General features: G+C 45.0%; 1 protein-coding gene across 3 annotated transcripts in view; it reads right to left on the bottom strand.

Annotated features, from left to right (window-relative positions):
* The window catches only part of LOC119659785 (serine palmitoyltransferase 2-like), a 56,887-nt gene that overhangs the window by 4,696 nt on the left and 28,787 nt on the right, over positions 1–23,404 (bottom strand). The window contains exon 1 of one of the 3 annotated variants that reach the window (XM_038068052.1): positions 20,823–21,122. The exons of 1 other annotated variant lie outside the window; for it this stretch is intronic. In XM_038068052.1, the coding sequence (XP_037923980.1) occupies positions 20,823–21,011 (189 nt within the window). In that variant the 5' untranslated portion in view covers positions 21,012–21,122. Of the gene's footprint in view, positions 1–19,649; positions 19,751–20,822; positions 21,123–23,404 lie in introns of those variants that run through there. One more of the 3 variants, XM_038068053.1, reaches the window with a different exon arrangement.

Raw genomic sequence — 23,404 nt, 5'->3', positions numbered from 1 at the left:
ACGAGAAGCATCCCGGTCCCTGTCACAACGGAAATTGGAGTACCCTTCGGGGAGCTCGGAGTATAATATGGCATCGTCTAGCTAGGTTTCGGAGATACAGATGGCATGGTGTTGCTGAGCCAGCGCGGATAAATTGAAGGCCCCCAGCTTGGTTCTGAAACCCGTGATAAAGCAGACGGACAGTGAACATGGATCCAGTTATATAGCTCGGCGAGGCAGGCGGGTTGCCTTGAAATTTACCCGCGAATTGGAGCGCTTATATGGCTTGATGAATACACCTTCAGGCCAGAAAGAAGGGTTGCCAAAGACATCAACTTCGTGTGGATAAGTAACCTTGAAAGATGCAATCACCCGGTCGGTGTTGTCGTCTTTTGTGGGTTTAATGCAGGACAAAAGAGAAAGTAAACCAACTTTGCTCCTTGTATACTCCAGAACATCGTCCGTAGAAGTTGTGAACGCTAGACTGGAGATGAAGAGCTGTTTAGGTGGGGACGCCACCTTCACCTTTAACTTGGGGCCACTGGTATGGATGGATGAAGTGCCAGGATATATGGCGGTAGCGGGAAGCGGAGCTTCGTTGGCGGCAGGAACGATGTCAGAAAGTGGGGCGGCTGTGTTCCGATTCAAAACTTGCTGAGGAGGCTGCGGATATTGTCCCGTCGTAAGCGCGATGGAGCGAGACAAGATCGAATGCTCGGTGGACCGTAACTCGTCGCATGGGGGCCGCTGGATTAGGGGTGTAGAGCCAGTGGAAGCAACCCTGATGTAGGAGGGCATTGTAGGCGAATTCAACACAGAATGAGAGGCATCCCGGTTTTGCGCCGAGGTCCAACAACTCGATATCCCTAAAAGCTGTCTGGCGTCCTGACCTACGCCATCGCTCCATCTTAGGCAGGGTCTGTCTCGTCTTTTTTCTACCATAGATATTGCCCTTATAGACTTTCCGGGTGATATCATCCTCATCCATACGGATTAAGTGACCCGCCCAACGTAACCTATTGAGCCGAATTTTATCCACAACTGGACGGTCATGGTATCGCTGATAGATTTCGTCATTGTGTAGGCTACGGAATCGTCCATCCCCATGTAGGGGGCCAAAAATTCTTCGGAGGATTCTTCTCTCGAACGCGGCCAAGAGTTCGCAATTTTTCTTGCTAAGATCCCAAGTTTCCGAGGAATACATGAGGACTGACAAGATCATAGTCTTGTACAGTAAGAGGTTTGACCCTATGCTGAGACGTTTCGAGCAGAACAGTCTTTGTAAGCTGAAATAGGCTCTGTTGGCTGACAACAACCTTGCGTCGATTTCATCATCAGCTGTTGTCAGTTGTAATTTTCGACCCTAGGTAGGAGAAATTATCAACGGTCTCAAAGCTGTATTCTCCTATCTTTATTTTTCTTCGTGTTTGACCAGTGCGGTTTGATGCTGTTGGTTGATTCGTCTTCGGTGCTGACGTTGCTACCATATATTTTGTCTTGTCTTCATTGATGTGCAGCCCAAGATCTCGCCCCAATCGCCACCTGCTCGATCTGGATGAAGGCAGTTTGTAAATCTCGGGTGGTTCTTCCCATGATGTCGATATCGTCAGCATAGGCCAGTAGTTGGGTGGACTTGAAGAGGATCGTACCTTTTGCATTTACCTCGGCATCACGGATCACTTTCTCGAGGGCCAGGTTAAAGAGGACGCATGATAGCGCATCCCCTTGTCGTAGACCGATGTTGATGTTGAATGGTCTTCAAAGTGATCCTGCTGCTTTTATCTGACCTCGCACATTGGTCAGGGTCAGCCTAGTCAGTCTTATCAGTTTCGTCGGGATACCGAATTTTCTCATGGCCGTGTACAGTTTTACCCTGGCTATGCTATCATAGACGGCTTTAAAGTCGATGAATAGATGGTGCAACTATTCTCCATATTCCAACAGTTTTCCATCGCTTGCCGCAGAGAGAAAATCTGATCTGTTGCTAATTTGCCTGGAGTGAAGCCTCTTTGGTATGGGCCAATAATATTCTGGGCCTATGGGGCTATCTGGCCTAGCAAGATAGCGGAGAATATCTTATAGATGGTACTCAGCAATGTGATACCTCTATAATTGCTGCACTGTGTGATATCTCCCGTTTTATGTATGACACAGATAATGCCTCGTTGCCAATCGTCAGGCATTGATTCGCTGCCCCACATCTTGAGCATCAATTGATGAGTCACTTTGTGCAGTTGTTCGCCTCACAGTTTATCCAATTCGGCTGTAATTCCATCGGCTCCTGGCGACTTATGATTTTTAGCCAATTAATTGCGCAGACTGTTTCTTCCATGCTTGATGGTGGCAGCACTTGTCCGTCGTCTTCAGAAGGCGGGACCTCCAATTCGATATTTTGCAGATTTCCCTCTTTGTCTCGGCAGGATGAGCACCGAGGTGTGTAAGGCTTCATGCTGACTTTTCGGTAAAACTTGCGCGACTCTTGCGGTTGCTCCCTGTTCTTTTCGAGTTCACACCCCCTGTTGTGTCCCAGGCTCCTTTTTTCCGCTGTGAAGTCGCTTCTCCGCTCGACGGATTTCGTGATAAATCTCTGCGCGTGCCCACGTTCTTTCAGATTCCAACATTGCTCGGTGTGTATCATTCTTCTGTTCCGTTGCTAGCTTACATTCATCGTCGAACCAGCAATTCCGACTTTTTTGCGACTGGGGCCAGGTATGTTTGTGGCTGTATCAATAATAACGTTCTTCAGGTGATTGTGAAGATCATTTGTTGATGCTTCATTTTCAGGATCTCTGTTGACTGCGGAGGGGCAAGACCTTGGGCTGCACATCAATGAAGGCAAGACGAAATATGTGGTAGCAACTTCAGCACCAAAAACCAACCAAACAACAACATCATATCGCACTAATCAAACGAGAATAATAAAGATAGGAGACTACAACTTTGAGACCGTTGATAACTTCTTCTACCTAGGGTCGAAAATCGCAACCGACAACAACTACAACCATGAAATCTGCGAAAAGTTGTTGGCAGCCAACAGAACATGTTTCAACTAGTGTCAAAGCTCTTACTATACAAGACAATGATCTTACCAATCCTCCTGTATTCCTCGGAGACCTGACGCGGCCTAAAATGGAGCGATGGCGTAGGCCAGAACACCAGACAACTTTCAGGGATATCGAAATGGTGGACCTCGGCACCTATAGGCGCAACCTTCCCACCAAAGTTCGTGCCTATATGTGCAGCCGTTTCTGACAACAGACAGACAGATCTGTGATGGGTTTCCAGGTCTCCCATTAGCGCCGACTCTAGATGGCGGATAATAGCATACCTGTTGATGTGTAAATATGAACTTTCATTTCAGACTATGCGTGGGCTAGCGTTTGCTCATCTCTGGTGCGTGGACCAAAATTGCTATGGAAAGGATACCCAGAACATAAAACCACCAAGGAAGACACTTTGTGCACGTCCTGTAAGACTCTGACGAAAATCATCCAAGCTAGGTGAGACCAAATTTTCACGGTCAAACTAGTACTGGAAAAGTGCTATTAGTTCAATATCGACGTGCATTAGCTTTCATCGACTTCCTTCAAGCGTATGATAGCATCAAATAAGAAGCACTATATCGTATCATGCGCGGGTTCAACCTACCAAAAAACTGGCCCGAATGACCAAACTAACGATCGCAGAGACTGAAACCCATGTAAGGGTGCTTGGCGAGCTAACGCCTCAAAACGGACTGCGGATGAAAGCAAGGAGATGGACTAACTCCCATGCTTTTTAACCTAGCCCTTGAATATGTTATCCGCAAACTGGGGTTAGGTACCACGAGAACATTGCTCTACAAATTTTCGCAAATAATGGGATTTGCTGACGACACAAGCATCATGATACGTTCAATTCCAGACGTCAAGGAAATATTACTATAAACCAATGAAGCAGCACACGAAGTCGGTCTAAGAATTAATGAAAAGAAACCAAATTCATGACCCAATCAATAAGAGAGGCTGCAATGCAGCAAAACCTGACAATGGGCAATTTTCAATTTGAAAACGTGAACAACTTTGTATACCCAGGAATAAACAAAGTGAAGGATGGTAATGAAAAGGACGACGTTCAGCGACGAATAATGACGGCCAACGAACCATGCTACTCAGTCCAGCGGATAATGAAAAGTAAAAAGGTGCACAGAAAAAATAAGCTCCGAATTTACAAGACTATAATACAAACAGTGCTACTGTACGTTTGTAAAGCGTGGATTCTAACGCAGGCGTTGGAGAAGTCCATCAATACATTCGAATGTGAAGTTCTACGGTAAATATGGGGTTGACTGGCGAATTAGATACAACCATCAGCTTTATGACGACTCAGCTGCACCGGTGGTTATAAAACTACGAAAATTGCAGTGAGCTGGTCACATAGAATGGATGGAAGACAAGCAAATACCTAATCGGGTATTCCAAGGCACACCCGAAGGACGCCGGCCAGTGGGAAAGCCACGCAAACGGTGGGAGGACTCAGTGGACCAGGCCAGTAAAAAGCTGCTGAAATTTTCCAACTGGAGGATTCGGTCGCAGGATCGAAATGGCTGGAGGAGTCTATCCTGGAGCCCAAGGGCTGGTTTCGCCTGTCACGCCATTGAAGAAGAAGAAAAAGACGTGAGCAGGAGTGAAGTTACAGTGCAGGAGTTCAGAATCCCAGTATCAGCGGCAGCAACACCCACCGCGTGTGTTCAAGAGGAAAAAAAAACAGGAGGCACAGCTGGGTCAAAAAAGTAACTCATTCAGAAGAAGCACGTCAACTCTGACATCTCCACCAATGTCAAAGATGGTAAACGATAAAGCACCGGGAAGGTCAATACATCCCAGAAGAGGTGACCCCGTCGGGACTCATAGAAAGCAGAGTACTATTCCGGAAGAATCTCCCTTCACCCATCTGGGGGCCATAATAGTTGACCTGTCTTAGTTTATCAAGGACAAGCGCAACGTGCACCAAGCCATAAAAAATATGGGGTAATGGAGACCAGCAGGAGAGAAGGATCACAAGCGACCCAACCAACACTTTGATCCTTGATTTGGATGGCAGGGAAACAAATACAAAGGGCGCAGTTTATTAGAAACTTTGGCGCAGTTGAATATAGTTTTGGCCAGGCAGGTGATGCAAACACCTTTCGGAAAGAGCAGTCTGACTTTTCTCAGCAGTGCACTGGCGCATGATATATTCTAGTGTTTCAGCAAACGTTACACCTCGCTATTACCAGGCAATTTTCTTTAAACTGTGTTTGAAGCCACAGGGCAGACGACGATCATGACCGACACCGAGAAAGATTTCAGACCGATGTACAAAAGCTTCGGCTGAGCAAGCCTTCATAAAGGTGCGGTTAGAGCAATGCCAAAGCAGGTGACGCGTACAGGCTTAGGAGGTACTCATTCCTTAGTTGAAAATCAGACGATCATTTGACCAGTCACCAGAGACGAGCTACGGGAAGTCAATAGTAGAATATTCCTCAACCTGAACAGAGTACCGAACAAGCCCCTTAAGTTTGCTGTGAAATGCACTCATGTTCGCTGAGTTGTTCGAAGCAGGATTGTTGGGGGGGGAGTATATTTCCTGTGACATGAAAGCCGCAGAAGCTGATACTGCTGCCAAAGTCTGGCTGCCTGCTGCCTCCAGGTAAACCATCCTCATACAGACCCTTTAGTCTTCTAGATACTGAGGGGAAAATGCTTGGTGGTGACCTTGGACGTGAAGAACGCATTCAATTCGGCCAATTGCAATCTAAGACGGAAATTTCTGGCGAAGATTAGTATTCCCGCCTATCACGCAGTTATTGTCGACAGTTACTTAGCAGAAGAAAGTCTCTGGTATAACACCGATGGCGGATCCAGGAGGACGTTTTCTCTACGGCTATCGCACGGAATCCGTACTGAGCTCACTACTGTGGAACATCATGGACAACGAGGAAGCCACGATGGTGGGCTATACCAACGACATCGTACTGGTTGTGGAAACGGTTCTCATCCCCAAGCGCCGGAAGAGAAATTTCACCACCATTAGAATTGGTAGTCATAGCATCACTTCCAAGCCAACCATCAAATACTTGCGAGCGCGACGCTCCATTATAAGCAACACGCACAGTATGTCTACTACAAAGCGTCCACTACATGCATGCCCCTGGTAAGGATGTACCGAACGAGGGAACGCTACGGTACACCGCTAGGCTACTTATAGCCACAGTGGTGAGCTCCATCACGCTCCATATGACTCCAGTTTGAGGAGAAACATTGCAGCTTTTAGTTGACGCTAATAAATTGAATGTAATTTACAGGAGAACAGCGCTAAAGGTGTGCTCTACTTTCAGAACTGTCTCAAATGGTGCGGCGTTCGTCATCTCGAGAATGATGTTGATTGAAATCTTGGCAGATGAGATGACGAACATATACAATGCGAAGCCAACCTCTTATCACAGTCGAACAATGCCGAAAAGAGAAATTCTATAAATAAATAGCAAAAGTGTCGGCAATGCTCGTGAGGGAACGCGGCCGATGGACTCACAGGCTGATCCATCAAGGAGCGGTTGAAGAGACGATTCGGTGAGATCAACTATAACCTTATTCAGTTTCTCAAGAGGCATGGAGGATATCACCACTTCCTGCATAGGTTTAAACTAAGTATCTCGCCCGATTGTCCACACTGCAATAGAGGCGCAGAGGACCCAGCGCATCTATTCTTCTATTGTCCAAGATTTGTAAAAGAAAGGAAGAACCTAGAGGCTGGTAGCACGCAGAGAAAGAAGGCTGTCAAGCTAGAATAAGCTGACACCTCCTCGTGATGTAATGTATTATGGTGGTTCCCGTGGAGGAATGAGTTGCGGGGTTTTAGTGGGAAAAAATCTCGCACACTGACTTGTTCAGGCCAGTGTCTTTTGAAGAAGTCCTTTGTTGGATCCAATTGAATTCAAGTCCGGAATTTCAGAATGGATATTAACTGATTCGATGATTCTCCAGAACTCCGCCATGCTATTAACATAGTATGCTGGTCCCAAGCCCAAGTAAAGGAGGAGGGTTTGAGGGAACGTACACTGTACTATCCTCAGTAAAACAAAAATAAAATGCTGAGATCAGGGAAAGTGATAAATAGAGTATAGTTGGAGTTATTCTACTATGCTAAATCCTACCTTATCTCTCTTGGTGACGGGCCCCGCGACAGGTCGACCAAGAAAATGCATAGAATGTCGTTACAAACATGATGACCGGATTGAGTCACAAGCCTCGGAGAAATGCTAGGGCGTCCACCTCAGTCGACGCGGCAGGACGGGCCCCGGTCCTGTCGAGAAATGGGCAAGGGTTCTTGACGCATGGACGGCGTCAGGACGTAAGCAAGTTAATCCGCACACAACGAACAAAACAAATACGTGTCTGCACGCTAAATGTTGGTACCCTAACTGGAAAGACCGAGGAACTCGCAAGAGCCCTTCGGAAAAGGTGCATTGACATCTCCGCTCTGCAAGAAACCCGATGGTCTGGTTCCAAAAGCTGCCACATTGAACGCGAACGCGGTAAAAATGGCTACAAACTTCTCTATTTTGGTAACCCACACACTCAAGATGGTGTTGGCATTACCATGTCAGAGGGTTTCCGTGATGCCATTAAAGAAGTCGAGCGATTTATGGTCGGCTGATGAAGCTCACCATTATATCAGCTGATCGCACTATTCACTTCTTCACCGCGTATGCACCACCGACAGATCGACCTGATGCCGAGAAAGATGCCTTCTGGCAACTTCTCGATGAAAAGACTTGTCACGTGCCTGCTGACGATTACATAATCATTGCCGGCGACCTTAATGGTCATGTGGATGAAAAGGTAGACAGTAACAGGTGCCATGGGAGAAAGGGGTTCGGAGCGCGCAATGAAGGTGGCGAGCGTATAATCGATTTTGCGGACATGTACGACCTTGTACTTATGAATACATGGTTCATCAACAGATTGTCTCATCTTCCTACTATATTCTCATAAGACGCCAACATTTTACCACTGTCACTGATTGCAAAGTCATTCCCTATGAGACCATCGCACCTCAGCATCGGCCGTTGATTGCCGTCCTGCGAATTAAGCCACCGATAAAACAGCGTGAGGAACGCACTGGCCCGCCGCGCATTAAATGGTGGCGATTTGGTGAGAAGAAAGAAGAAACGATCTCACTCATACGATTGCCAACCATTACGAATGTGGATGAATCATGGAACCAAATGAAAGGCACGAACCACAAAGCGGCCTCTGCAACCCTCGGGGTCACCAAGCCGGGTAAGCCGTACATCAACCGAGATACTTGGCTTTGGAATGATGATGTTGAAATGAAGGTCCGTGAAAAGAAACGCCTCTACCACAAATTTCTCGACGATAAAACGCCTGCTAATTGGCAAATTTATAAGAATGCCAACCGGGAAGCAAAGAAAGCGGTCGCTGTCACCCGAGCGAACCATTTCCAAAATCTTTACGATAAACTGGACACTCGGGATGGCGAGAGAGTTCTGTATCGACTTGCTAAAAGCCGTAATGAACACACACAGGATATCGAACACTTCTGTTGTGTTAATGACAAGAACGGTACTTTGCTTACCAACCGTCGAGCCGCAACGGATAGATGGCGAGAATACTTCGAGCAGATTTCAATTGAAGAATTTGCTCATCCTCCACTTCCACAATCATTACCGACATTTGGAGCAGTTCCACCAATCAGCGCAACTGAAGTCGAGGAGGCAATAAAACAAATGAAATCGGGGAAGACCTGACGACATCGCATCTGAGCTCTGGAAAGCGAAGAGCTGGGACCCAACACTGTGGCTCAGTGAATTCTTTAACCGGGTTATTCAGGAAGGAAGAACACCATCTGACTGGCAAGAAAGTACCACTGTTCCAATATGGAAAAAGAAAGGTAGCCCAGCAGAATGTTCAAATTATCGTCCGATCCGGTTACTTTCCCATACCATGAAGATTTTTGAACGCATTCTTGACAACCGTATTCGCGAAATCGTTGAAATAACCGTGAATCAAGCCGGATTTGTCAAGAACTGCGGAACTACTGACACAATACACGCTGCGCGGTTAGTCATGGAGAAACACGGTGAGAAACATCGCCCTCTTTACATTGCCTTTTTGGATCTAGCGAAAGCGTTTGACCGTGTACCACACGAACTCAGCTGGTATGCTTTACGACAACACTTCGCGCTAGAAGAACTCGTGCACTGGGTTCAATTGCTCTACCACGATCCGAAAAGTAAAGTTCGAAGTATGGCCGGCGTATCAAAACCGCTTCGCGTCTCTGTTGGTGTTCATCAAGGAAGTGCCCTCTCACCACTCCTCTTTGTTCTTGTTATGGACACCGTCACACGGGATATCCAACGTCCAGCGCCCTACACACTGCTTTATGCAGATGATGTTTTCCTAGCATCTCATAGCAAAAATGATCTCGAGCAACTTGTTCAAAAATGGAATGATCGCCTCATGCAACACGGTCTCAGATTGAATTTAAACAAAACTGAATTCTTGACGACCGATCCCCATGAAACAGGGACAATCACTGTCAGCGGCAGTGATCTGCCAAGAACTGAGCGATTTAAATACCTCGGGTCAACGCTATAAGCCAATGGAGAACTGCGTTATGAAATTGCTTCACGCATTAACGCAACCTGGATGAAGTGGCAACTGGTGTTCTTTTTTATCGACATATCAACGAACGTCTCAAATCTAAAATTTACCGCAATGATGTCTGTTCTGTCGCTCTCTATGGTTCTGAGTGTTGGCCGACCATAAAAGACAATGAATCGCGTCTTGCGGTAATGGAGACGAAGATGCTACGTTGGACTAGTGGCGTCACACGTTTAGATCACATCCGAAATGAGGATATTCGCGATCGTTATGGGGTTGCACCGATCGTGGAAAAGTTGCGAGAGAGGAGTCTTCGATGGTATGGTCACGCAATTCGTGCAAACGAGAATTCACTTGCCAAGATTGGTCTGAACATCGAAGTCGATGGTAAACGAGCAAAAGGCAGACCTAAGCAACGGTGGCTTGATACGCAAGATGGGGATTTGAAAGCCTCGAGATTGCACCCAGATCAGGCATTCGATAGAGCCAAATGGCGAAGCCGATCACGACAAGCCGACCCCGCTTGTGAACGGGACAAAGGATGAAGAAAAAGAAGAAGATGATTCTCCAGATTTTGGATAGTGTTAATTATACACTTATTTGTTCTAATTCACTTAACTGCTTATTATTTTAAGTTGAGGACAAGGCCTCCGTATTTACTAACGACCGAAATCTTACATTTGGCGAAAATTTTGAAGATGCAGACGATGCAATTAATTGTTTTTAAAACTTAAAAACTTATTTTATAATATCTTTTAAAAGTGTATATTTTCTCAATAGCTTTCTAGCACTTTTGTAATAATCTTTTCTCTCATCAGTATTGAGAAAAAAATTGTGTGAAATGCTATAGAATACGCAGGGTAAAGATCGGTCGTTTAGCGTTGAGCCACGTACCAAAAGACGGTCTCGCACTTTGCGTCCTCGAATTTTTGTGATACGTTCGCTTTGGATTTCGGTACTTTCCACTCCCGAATTGTGTGCAACGAATCATTTTGATTTCCACCTAGCCGGCTCTCCGTCTACAAGCATTTTTGATATGGCTGATATGGATGATATATGATGATGACGTCCATTTCATTTGTGATTTGAACGAGCATTGTTCCGTAAGACAACCGCTCTATTTACGCGATTGGGCAACCGCTAATCATTTTAAGCGCGTTTCGCGGTTAGCCGCCCTCCAACTACGTCTGGCGGTTAGCCACGATTTTCAGCAAATTAGTAATGGAAGCCAACTCAACCAACTCTGAAAACCAGCTAAAAAAGAGACCAGCCTAGACCAAGAAGAAATAGCCCCTTTAGGAGAAACGCTGTATGTACATATAAACATGCATGCCAAATTTAATGCACCATATTCGAACAACCATATACAGCAAAGGAAGACGTAGCAGGACAAGAGAAAACGAAAGCACTATGAAATTGGTATCAGCATACTATCACCAGGAATGATCAAATGGGGGTTAACAAGGTTAAGCATCCGAAAACGCACACAAAAGGTCGACCATTTCCAAATAATCCACTACGAAAAAGAGGCACAGTGAGTTTATCCAAGCAGGTGAGCAGTCCAATAGATTTCAGCTAATCTTTCCTTTCCTTCTCCACGCTTTCCATTATTTTACTAAATTAGACCTTACATAACTCACTTCAATTCAATTTATCAATATAGTTTCATTTACTTAAATTTAGAAATTCGCCCATATTCGGAATCTTCTGCATTTTCCATTCAATCTATCACCTAAAATCTACAAATTTTGACCAAAACACTCTAGGGTATCTACAAACTGCCGATAGGTTCGAGAGGGAGTTGGAGATACAACGGTCCGCATCTTACCAACATAAAAATGACAACCTGAAGGAAGAAAGAATATGGACGCATGTGAATCCTAATAGTCCCAACTATCTGAATGGGATCAAGCAGTACACTGCAGGATAGACTGACGCGAAATATAGCTCCCTGGGGAAAACCTATCTTTCTTTGTGGGCCAGCTGTCTCTCCTCTAGGGCGATGTGTGACTTTCCAGGGGCCAAGCCTCTCATCTACCAAGACCATTAGTGAGTTGTGATAGTCACACCCTGTACGGGGTAACCTTGCTACTAACAAAACGCTACGAATCTAGACTGGGAAGTCGATAAATATCTCCCACAATCCAGAATGTCATGCGAACCGTGCCCACTGGGTAGTTTGCATTCGTTCGGAATCTGCGTTTTCTGAAGGAAGGCTTGAAATCAAAAGAGGTCCTTAAGAAGGCTCAGAGTAGACCTAAGCTATCTTTATCGAAGCCAAGAAAGCGAGGAGCAGTGGAGATTTGCCCGCATGAAGGGAATGCTCCCAAAAAATCCAAACTTAAACCCAAGAGGGAACAAAACCCGGGCAGATCAGGGGTGAAGGCAGGAATCTGGAAGCCCGCCATTAACTATTCTAGTGCGGTCAAGGGCATTCGACTTGCCATACTGCCAAAAATGTTTCCATAGCAAATACTCACTCGCGAGGAGCAGGAAACTATCGAAGACCTTATCATCACGTAGATATGCAAGGGATGGACTACTAAACTTGTGTTCATCGGGATAGGCTTTCGACCAGGTCATATACTGCTAGACACTGCGACGAAAGAGACTGTAAAATGACTTAGGACCATAGTTGCTAAATTGCCAGGCTGGGAAGGAGCAAAACTGTCACCATGTGCTGGGGATAAAATGCCAGGACCACACATGGTAACAGTTTGTCTCCCGAAAGCCACAACAATAGAGACGGAATATCTCATGGAGCTCCTAATCGCTCAGAAGATTATGGAGAGTCTTCCGAAGCAAGGTGGAAATTAAGGGTCGACTCCTTACGATCAGCGTAGATGACCGATCCCTGGAGGCAATTAAACGTCAAAGTTGCTATATCAACTATCGATTTGGCAATACATCTGTGCACGTGCACAGGGAAAACCGAGGAGAATGAGACACCGGCTGAAAAACATACCGAGGACTGGATCCGCGAGGAAGTAGAGCTGTTGCCCAATGAAGAGCAGACGCTGAACGACGTAGACCTAGAACTTCTAGGACTTAGGATGGAAAGCGACACGTAGGAAAGCTCCATGTCGGAGGAGGAGGGCGATACTCCGACAGGGAAGAAGAGCTCCAAACAACAACGGAAATAATGGTCAGCACTAAAATAGCCCATATAAACTTTCGCCATGCAAAATAGTGCTGACTCAGGAGCCCACGGTATACCAGGGCAGATCCGCGATCTGCAAGGAGGAAACATGCAGGTAATTTGCGACTCCGCTTGTGAAAAACCAAGAGCTTGCATAATTCTTAAACGTCCTTTAAATTATATATATAATATATATTTAATATATATATCTTTCAGAGTTCCTGACCAGGGAACTTGTGGTTATCCAAGTCTCAGTGGAAACCGGGACGAGCACTCGAGAAACAGTCGTGGCATCGGGATACTTCCCAGGAGACAACATCCGGATTCCACCAGAACAAATCGCTAAACTGGTGAAGTACTTTGAGAAGAGGGCGTTGCCACTTCTTCTCGGCTGCGATACCAAAGTCCATCACGAAGTCTGGGGAAGCAGCAACACTAATTGAAGAGTTGGGTACTTTCTTGAATTTATTATTATGGCTATAAGTTAGAAATATATAACTTAGGGAACACTCCAACATTTGTGACCAACACTAGACAGGAGGGACTAGACATAACTCTAGGGAATACTCTAATGAACGGGTTGGTCGGGAAGTGGAGGATGTCGGATGAGCCCTCTATGTCTGATCATAGCATAATCCGATTCGACATTGAGGACAACTCCGAAATAAGAAGAATAATAAGGAATCGCAGGAGAACGAATTGGGATTGCTATGCAACGCACCTGAGCAGCAACATGGCACACCTTCAAGGGGACGATGACATCAGAAGCGAACTGGAACTAGAAACAGTGGTGGAAAACCTCAACACAGTTGTCATTGACGCATATGAGGTCGTGGAGTACCATGGAGGAACAGAAACCTAGCAAGGATGAGAATAGAAGTACGAAAACTTTTAAACCGGGCAAAACAAATAGGGGACTGCCCGCGGTATAAAAATGCACTGACTACGTATGGCAACGCGATCAGGGAAACAAAACGGAACAACCTTAGAGAATTCTATGAATTGATCGAACAAATTGCAGAAGCAACCAGACTTTGCAAGGCTGTAACCAAAGACGGGGCAATATCCTATGTCTGTTTGAAGAACAAAGATGGGACATTTACCGAGAATGAGGAGGACAGAGTACACTGGCTGCTTAGAACTCATTTCCCGGGATCCTACCCCACGGCAGACGACAATATTCTGCCTGACAACCCAACATCGAATAAAAGAGGAAGAAAGGAGAATTGGAAACTAGCAAAAGGGGTATGCTCAGAAACTAGGGTAACTTTTAAGCCACAGAAATCACCCGAAGTAGATGACATTTTCCCAGCACTAATCCAGAGAGGCCTAGAAATCACCTTAGAGTCCCTTCTGAGGGTGTTAAGGGGCATCATAGCCCTGGGATATATACCACGGGCATAGAGACGGGAAAAAAACTCCGCCATGCTATTAACATAGTATGCTGGTCCCAAGCCCAGGTAAAGGAGGAGGGTTTGAGGCAACATACTCTGTACTATCCTCAGTAAAACAAAAATAAAATGCTGAGATCAGGGAAAGAGATAAATAGAGTATAGTTGGAATTATTCCACTATGATAAATCCTACCTTATCTCTCTTGATGACAGGCCCCGCGACAGGTCGACCAAGAAAATGCATAGAATGTCGTTACAAACATGATGATCGGATTGAGTCACAAGCCTCGGAGAAATGCTAGGGCGTCCACCTCGGTCGACCCGGCAGGACGGGCCCCGGTCCTGTCGAGAAATGGGCAAGGGTTCTTGACGCATGGACGGCGTCAGGACGTAAGCAATTTAGTCGGCACACAACGAACAAAACAAATACGTATCTGCACGCTAAATATTGGTACCCTAACTGGAAAGACCGAGGAACGCGCAAGAGCCCTTCGAAAAAGGTGCATTGATGTCTGCGCTCTGCAAGAAACCCGATGATCTCGTGCCAAAAGCTGCGACATTGAACGCGAACGCGGTAAAAATGGCTACAAACTTCTCTATTTTGCTAACCCACACACTCAATATGGTGTTGGCATTGCCATGTCAGAGGGTTTCCGTGATGCCATTAAAGAAGTCGAACGATTTGATGATCGGCTGATGAAGCTCACCATTATATCAGCTGATTGCACGATTCACTTCTTCACCGCGTATGCACCACAGACAGGTCGACCTGATGCCGAGAAAGATGCCTTCTGGCAACTTCTCGATGAAAAGACTTGTCACGTGCCTGCTGACGATTACATAATCATTGCCGGCGACCTTAATGGTCATGTGGGTGAAAAGGCAGACGGTAACAGATGCCATGGGGGAAAGGGGTTCGGAGCGCGCAATGAAGGTGGCGAGCGTATAATCGATTTTGCGGACACCCATGACCTTGTACTTATGAATACATGGTTCATCAAACGATTGTCTCATCTTCCCACGTTTTATAGTGGGAACAGTAAAACGCAAATCGACTATATTCTCATAAAACGCCATCATTTTACCACTGCCACTGATTGCAAAGTCGTTCCCTATGAAACCATCGCACCTCAACATCGGCCGTTGATTGCCGTCCTGCGAATTAAGCCGTGAGGAACGCACTGGTCCGCCGCGCATTAAATGGTGGCGATTTGGTGAGAAGAAAGAAGAAACGGTCTCACTCATACGATTGCCAACCATTACGAATGTGGAAGAATCATGGAACCAAATGAAAGACACAATCCACAAAGCGGCCTCTGCAACTCTCGGGGTCACCAAGCCGGGTAAGCGGTACATCAACCGAGATACTTGTCTTTGGAATGATGATGTTGAAATGAAGGTCCGTGAAAAGAAACGCCTCTATCACAAATTTCTCGACGATAAAACGCCTGCTAATTGGCAAATTTATAAGAATGCCAACCTGGTAGCAAAGAAGGCGGTCACTGTCACCCAAGCGAACCATTACAAAAATCTTTACGATAAACTGGACACTCGGGATGGCGAGAGAAATCTCTATCGACTTGCTAAAAGCCGTAATGAACGCACTCAGGATATCGAACACTTCTGTTGTGTTAATGACAAGAACGGTATTTTGTTTACCAACCGTCGAGCCGCAACGGATAGATGGCGAGAATACTTCGAGCAGATTTCAATTGAAGAATTTGCTCATCCTCCACTTCCACAATCATTGGCGACATTTGGAGCAACTGAAGTCGAGGAGGCAATAAAACGGATGAAATCGGGGAAAGCAACAGGACCTGACGACATCGCAACTGAGCTCTGGAAAGCGAAGAGCTGGGACCCAACACTGTGGCTCAGTGAATTCTTTAATCGGGTTATTCAGGAAGGAAGAACACCATTTGACTGGCAAGAAAGTACCACTGTTCCAATATGGAAAAAGAAAGGTAGCCCAGCAGAATGTTCAAATTACCGTCCGATCCGGTTACTTTCCCAAACTATGAAGATTTTTGAACGCATTCTTGACAACCGTATTCGCGAAATCGTTGAAATAACCGTGAATCAAGCCGGATTTGTCAAGAACTGCGGAACTACTGACACAATACACGCTGCGCGGTTACTCATGGAGAAACCGTGAGAAGCATCGCCCTCTTTGCATTGCCTTTCTGGATCTAGAGAAAGCGTTTGACCGTGTACCACACGAACTCATCTGATATGCTTTACGACAACACTTCGTGCCAGAAGAACTCGTGCACTGGGTTCAATTGCTCTACCACGATCCGAAAAGTAAAGTTCGAAATATGGCGGGTGTATCAAAACCGCTTCGTGTCTCTGTTGGTGTTCATCAAGGAAGTGCCCTCTCACGACTCCTCTTTGTTCTTGTCATGGACACCGTCACACGGGATATCCAACGTCCAGCGTCCTATACACTGCTTTATGTAGATGATGTTTTCCTAGCATCTGATAGCAAAAATGATCTCGAGCAACTTGTTCAAAAATGGAATGATCGCCTCATGCAACACGGTCTCAGATTGAATTTAAACAAAACTGAACTTTTGACGATCGACTCCCATGAAACAGGCACAATCACTGTCAGCGGCAGTGATCTGCCAAGAACGGAGCGATTTAAATACCTCGGGTCAACGCTATCAGCCAATGGAGAACTGCGTTATGAAATTGCTTCACGCATTAACGCAACCTGGATGAAGTGGCGTTCCACAACTGGTGTTCTTTGTGATCGACGTAACAACGAACGTCTCAAATCCAAAATTTACCGCAATGTCGTCCGTCCAGTCGCTCTCTATGGTTCTGAGTGTTGGCCGACCATAAAAGACAATGAACCGCGTCTTGCGGTAATGGAGACAAAGATGCTACGTTGGACTAGTGGCGTCATACGTTTAGATCACATCCGAAATGAGGATATTCGCGATCGTTACGGGGTTGCACCGATCGTGGAAAAGTTGCGAGAGAGGCGTCTTCGATGGTATGGTCACGCAATTCGTGCAAATGAGAATTCACTGGTCAAGATTGGTCTGAACATCGAGGTCGATGGTAAACGACCAAAACTCAGACCTAAACAACGGTGGCTTGATACGCTGGATGGGGATTTGAAAGCCTCGAGATTGCACCCAGATCAGGCATTCGATAGAGCCAAAAGGCGAAGCCGATCACGACGAGTCGACCCCGCTTGTGAACGGGACAAAGGCTGAAGAAAATGAAGAAGATAGAGACGGGCAAAAGTGGTCTTTATTCCCAAAGCTGGTAAAAAGGATCCTTTTCACCCTAAATCTTTCAGACCAATTTGCCTACCATCGTTCGTATTCGAAACGGTGTAGAAGGTCATAGACAACTATATTAGAACTAAAGTTCTAAAGCGCATTCGCCTACATCAGTGTCAACACGCTTACCGGGCACGACGGTCAAGTAAAACTGCTCTGTATCAGCTTACGGATGTACTACCGGATGCCATAGAAACAAAAGTAATAGCGCTGTGTGCCTTTTAGATATCGAAAGAGCAGTCGACAACACATCGCCCACAGAGATACAAGATGTCCTAAGCCGCAAGAGTGGGAAACACCCTGGCTTTCTCTGGATGGGCAAAATGATAAAAAGTAGGCAAATAGAAGTACCGACAGGTACAAATTCTATTGTCATGAATACTACTCAAGGTTGTCCACAAGGCGAGGTACTATCGCTGCTGAAGTAGGGGTCCAAGGTTACGCGGACGTCATTGTTTTAATCCGCAAGGGAAAATACGAGAATACCCTATGTAATAGAATCGAAACTGGACTATGAGTTACTAGTGCCTGGTGTAGGAAGGTGGGACTGCGTATCAATACAGTCAAACCACCATAGGAAACGTAAGCTTGATCACCTGAGAGCCATAAGGTTACATAACATGGAGTGAAACGAGAAGCAGAGGTCAAATATTTGGGAATTAGGCTAGATCAAGAATTACTCTGGAAGACGTATGTCGGAAACACTTGTCGGAAAGCTACGAGGGCTCTCATGACTTGTAGGTTTATAGCAGGAAAAAAAGGGATTGCAGCCCGAAAATACTACTTTGGATATACGCTGCAATAGTAAGACAAATGATTACTGATGGGGCAATCATCTGGGCAGAAAGAACTGAATTTGGCACACAAGCTAGGGAGTTACACAAACTCCAAAAAGTGGCTTGCTTTTGTATCAGTGGGGCAATGAGGACATGCAGCCTACCAGTACATCCCTAGAGGTCCTTCTGGGATTAACCCCTCTCCATCTGCACATACAGATGCAGGCAAGGAGGGCAATATTCAGGATGGCTGGGAGTATCATTGAGGCGGGGAACTGCCTAAATTGAAGGAAGATTGATATTTTTTCTAGGCGCTATCCCGAATTATTGATACCAAGGGATAACATGACAACGAGGTTTCACTTCGATAAGAAGTTTGAAACACGTTGGAGTAACGAGGAAAATTTGGAGAGCGCGGCTTTGACATACGGCTTAAACCATCAACTGATTACTTGATACACTGACGGATCCCTCACAGCAGGGGAAACGGGTGTACTTAGCGCCAATGGGTAAGCACACTAGCATATTCCAGGCGGTAATATGCCCATAGACAGATATGCCCCCTTTAATCACCAAAGAAACTGCAGGGCGCAAAACATTGCTATTCTCACCGATAGCCAAGCAGCGATCAAGGCACTTAGGTTCAACCAGGTGATCTCTAAACAGGTATGGGAATGCCTTGAGAGACTGAATACGTTCGGCTCGTTCAACAAGGTCTGGATACTCTGGGTTCCAGGCCATATTAGATTGGAAAGCAATGAGGTAGCGGACGAACTAGCTAAGAAAGGAGCAGGGACGGCTTTATGCGGGCCAGAACTCTTCTGTGGAATCGGAAACAGGTTCCTGACTATAACATTAACAAATGAAGAGAAACGGTTGAGGGAACTATACTGAGCGGATCTACCAGGAATGGAGAAGTCCGGGGTGCTTATTGGGGTATACGAACTCAAGCACACAAAGGATTGCTTAAACCTCACCAAAAACAACCTCCGATTCATAATGGGAATTCTCACTGGTCACTGCCGACTAGTCTATCACCTGGGGAAGCTGGGAATATCTGCGGACACTGCCAGCAGGTTCTATGCACATCCTGGGACAGTGTCTGACACTTGCGCAAAATATGTTGAGGCATCTGGGAGAACACTTAATATCAGATGCAAAGTTGAAAGATCTGGAAGTAGGGAATATACTAGAATTCCTAACGATTATAGGCTTCCTTGAGATACTACGATTAACAGGTACGCTATAACCAGGAAAAGGAGGACAATAGTTGTTAACAGAATAATAATAATAACTATCTGAAAGTAAAATATTATATTATTTATATTATTATCTAAAGTTAGTTACCCAATAACATTTTTTAAACCGATTAGAGTTATCGATAGTAATACCTTTCTTGTACTATAAAGGGGTACTTACTTTCGAATTCATCCTTGTTGGTATATCTATTGTATTTTGAACTTGAACTTAGAATTCCGGAATAATCACACAATCTACATATATCGCGCCTAATCAAATAATAGCGTATCTGCTCAAACATTCAGACTGAAAGTGAACGCCGCTTTGATTAGATAATAGAATGTATGCAAGATTTTACGCCATGTCTACTGATTACCATAAGTCACAGAAAAGTGTTGATTGATTTCGCCAAACCTCACTGAAAATCCAAGGCGGCATAAAAGTGCATTCCTGAATCATTGAGTTTGAGCAGATAAGATAAGATTTAAGATGGCTATACAATATTCATTTTGAACTCTCCCAGTGTTCATATGTGAACTTAATGTTCAATTCTCATGATTAGATAATCAAATTCGTGCCTGCAACGTCGTTATGATGAATCATTTCGGAATCCCCGTGCCATAATCACTACGAAACAATTTATCGTCTATATTGATAGTTTATAATTTGTTTATGTCTCAAAATTATCCATACCGGTTCCTTATCAGACCTTATCAAAAACGATATATGTGAAGCAGGTGTTCAAAAGCACCTGCCCACGGATTCCACCTGCTTGCTAGCAAGTGCTTTTAACGTACTCGCAGAAGCGGGTGACTAATTCCCAACATTAGATAGTGGACGATTATGTTTTGTTAATATGGCGAACTAATATAGTAGCAACCAAACTTCCAATTATTGTGAAGTATGTGGGAAATTGCCAGGAGACTAAGATTGGAGACTCTTCAATGGCTTTGAAGATAACCGAGCCAGTGAAATATAGATGAGGTAGATCAACCATAAGCCCATCAACAAATTGCCCCTAGAGAGATTCTGAGAGACTATTCAATTATTATAGATACAATTCTGAAAGGCAAACGGTTTGCTACATTTCTCTAAAAGGAAATTAGAGGAGCAACTAGGGGTTATAATTTCATGGGATTGAATCCCAACCTTACGGCATAAATCTTGGAAACTCGTCGCTATATCATAACTCACCAATTCTTATTATTTCCGTAATTAGGAAAAATTGACTATTTTTCTTTTCAACTCACATCACCGCACAGTGCACTTCACCCCTTATAAATCTTTAACCAAGTTTCCCCAATAAAATTAACATTTAAGACTTTCTTTGCACAAGAATTAACACTTTCTCACCTGCACTAATGAGGTCTGTCCACGCACTTCATCTGAACACTTTACAGTATCTTTGGAATCTGAATCTTTTCCACTTATCCGGAATATATTTGATTTAGGCTCATCATCTTCAATACAGAAATCGCCTACACCTTTCAGTCGCAACTCGTCCTCCTGAACAGAACGTGATATTGCAGTCTCCATTTTCATTAACTTTTTCAGGTGCCGATTATTTCCCAGCTTTTGCGTCCGCACTGGACAGGTACTACTCGACTGATGAGAAAAATAGCACTGATACTAAGGTAAAAATATCCGGAGTATCTTTATCTTGTTATCAGTTTTGGAAATGAGTGCGATTAGCATGTAATAAAAAATTTGGAAATGTTGGGCAACATGCGAATCGAGTTGTGATAATTTTAAAGCAACACTAATAAAATTATAACATAAATTAGGTACGGCTGGAATCTTATCACGTGTATATGGCGGTGCGTTGATAGTGAAACTGAAGCACAGTTCCATTGAAAATCAAATAGAAAACAAGTCGGGAAACCGGAAGCTAGACGCTTCAGGTATGAAAAGTTTTGTGTATTTCTTTTGTAAAGAGATTTGAGTGTGCTTTTGTCCCATTAGCATTTAGCACGTAAAATATGCATATATTACGTGAAAATATAATAGCCACTTTCAAATGATATTGACATTCATAGTCTTGAATTTGCAGAGGAGCGACAGTTTTGACCTAGTATAACTTTGTTAGTAATGGTGCGATTTTCACCAAATTTGGCAGGACCATGACCCATACTGTAGCCTACATTGTTGCAAAATTTTGTGATTCTAAGGTGAACTTAAGGGGGGTTTTCCTGTCAATTACTAAAAATTATAGTAATGTACTATTATTAACTTTATTTGAACAGGTATCGGTATGGAGAGTATTTCCGAGCCTAGGCACCGTATAGTAACAATCCTCTGATTTTTTTCAGATTTTTTGGTTGGGTAGTTTCTGAGAATGGGTTCGTTAAAAAAATGACCACTTTCAACCTTTCAACCTTTTCAGCAAAGGTGAAAACTAAGACCGGCTTTGAAAAGTACTAATCGGGACCTTTAATTTGATACCCCACATGACTATATTTGATGAAAAAAAAAATTCCACCCCCCTTTTGCATGTATTCATCGTAAAGGATGTAACTCACAATAATGCGTGAGCGTTCACAGTTCCCACCTTTCTACCAAATTTGGTGTCAATCTCTATAACCGTCTCCGAGAAAAATGCGTGTGACGGACAGATAGACAGACAGACAGACGGACAAACAGCTCAAACTACTGGTGGAATCATGAACTGACCGGCCTTCGATCAGCCTGCCACCGAGCCAGAAGAGCGGCTCAGAGGGCGGTAGGTAGAGTCGATCAGGGGCAGAAAGAGTGTGCCTATAAAGCAGCCCGCAAAACCCTCAAGCTCGTCATCCAGCAAAGCAAGAGGAAATGCTTTAAGGAGCTCTGCTCAGAAGCGGACATAAACCCGTGGGGGAGTGCTTATAGAATCGTGATGGGACAATTCAGAGGCCGTTCCTCTCCGCAGATCACGTGCCCCACCCTCTTGCTGAAAATCATCCAGGGGTTATTCCCCCAGCAAGAGAAGAGCACCGACATATTCCAACCACCTCTGAATGTGACGGCGATTCCTCCAGTCACCAGAGACCAACTGCTGGAGATCTGCGGCAGAATAGGAGACAATAAAGCACCGGGTCTGGACGGAGTACCGAATAAGGCCCTTAAACTTGCCGTGAAATCCAGGCCGGACATGTTCGCTGAGTTGTTCGAAGCGTGCATGTCCGAGGCAATATTTTCAGCGGTATGGAAGCGGCAGAAGTTGGTGCTTCTGCTTAAGCCTGGTAAACCTCCAGGTGAACCATCCTCACACCGACCCATATGTCTTTTGGACACGGTGGGGAAGATGTTAGAGCGGGTAATCTATAATAGATTACTCCCGGTAGTTGAGAGCCAAGGCGGCCTTTCAGATTGGCAGTATGGGTTCCGTAAAGCCAGATCAACCATTCGTGCCATCAAATTGGTTACTGGCTTGGCCGAAGATGCAATCCACGGAAAGGGTAGTACCAGCAAATATTGCGTGGTAGTAACCCTGGATGTGAAAAATGCACTCAATTCGGCCAATTGGAATCTAATTCGGAAATCCCTAGCGAAGGTTGGTATTCCCGCCTACCTCGCCGCAATTGTCGATAGTTATTTAACTGAAAGGAGGCTCTGATACGACACTAATGACGGACCGCAGGAGTACGTGGTTTCCGCGGGTGTCCCGCAGGGCCCCATATTGGGCCCACTACTGTGGAACATCATGTACAACGATGTACTTAATCTTCCCCTTCCGGAGGAAGTCACAGTGGTGGGTTACGCTGACGATATTGCGCTGGTTGTTGTCGCAAAGCATCTCGAAGATGCTGAGTTATACTCAAGCGAAGCAATCAGTGCTGTTAAAAGTTGGCTAAAGAGTTCAGGTCTGACACTGGCGGAGGAAAAAACAGAAGCGGTCCTCATCACGAAGCGCCGGAAGAGAAACTACGCCTGTATAAGAATCGGGAATCATATCATCA

This window comes from Hermetia illucens, chromosome 6 (assembly GCF_905115235.1).
Source record: "Hermetia illucens chromosome 6, iHerIll2.2.curated.20191125, whole genome shotgun sequence".
Lineage (NCBI taxonomy): Eukaryota > Metazoa > Arthropoda > Insecta > Diptera > Stratiomyidae > Hermetia > Hermetia illucens.
The sequence above is the reverse complement of the archived record's forward strand: the minus strand, read 5'-3'. Positions and strand labels throughout refer to the sequence as shown.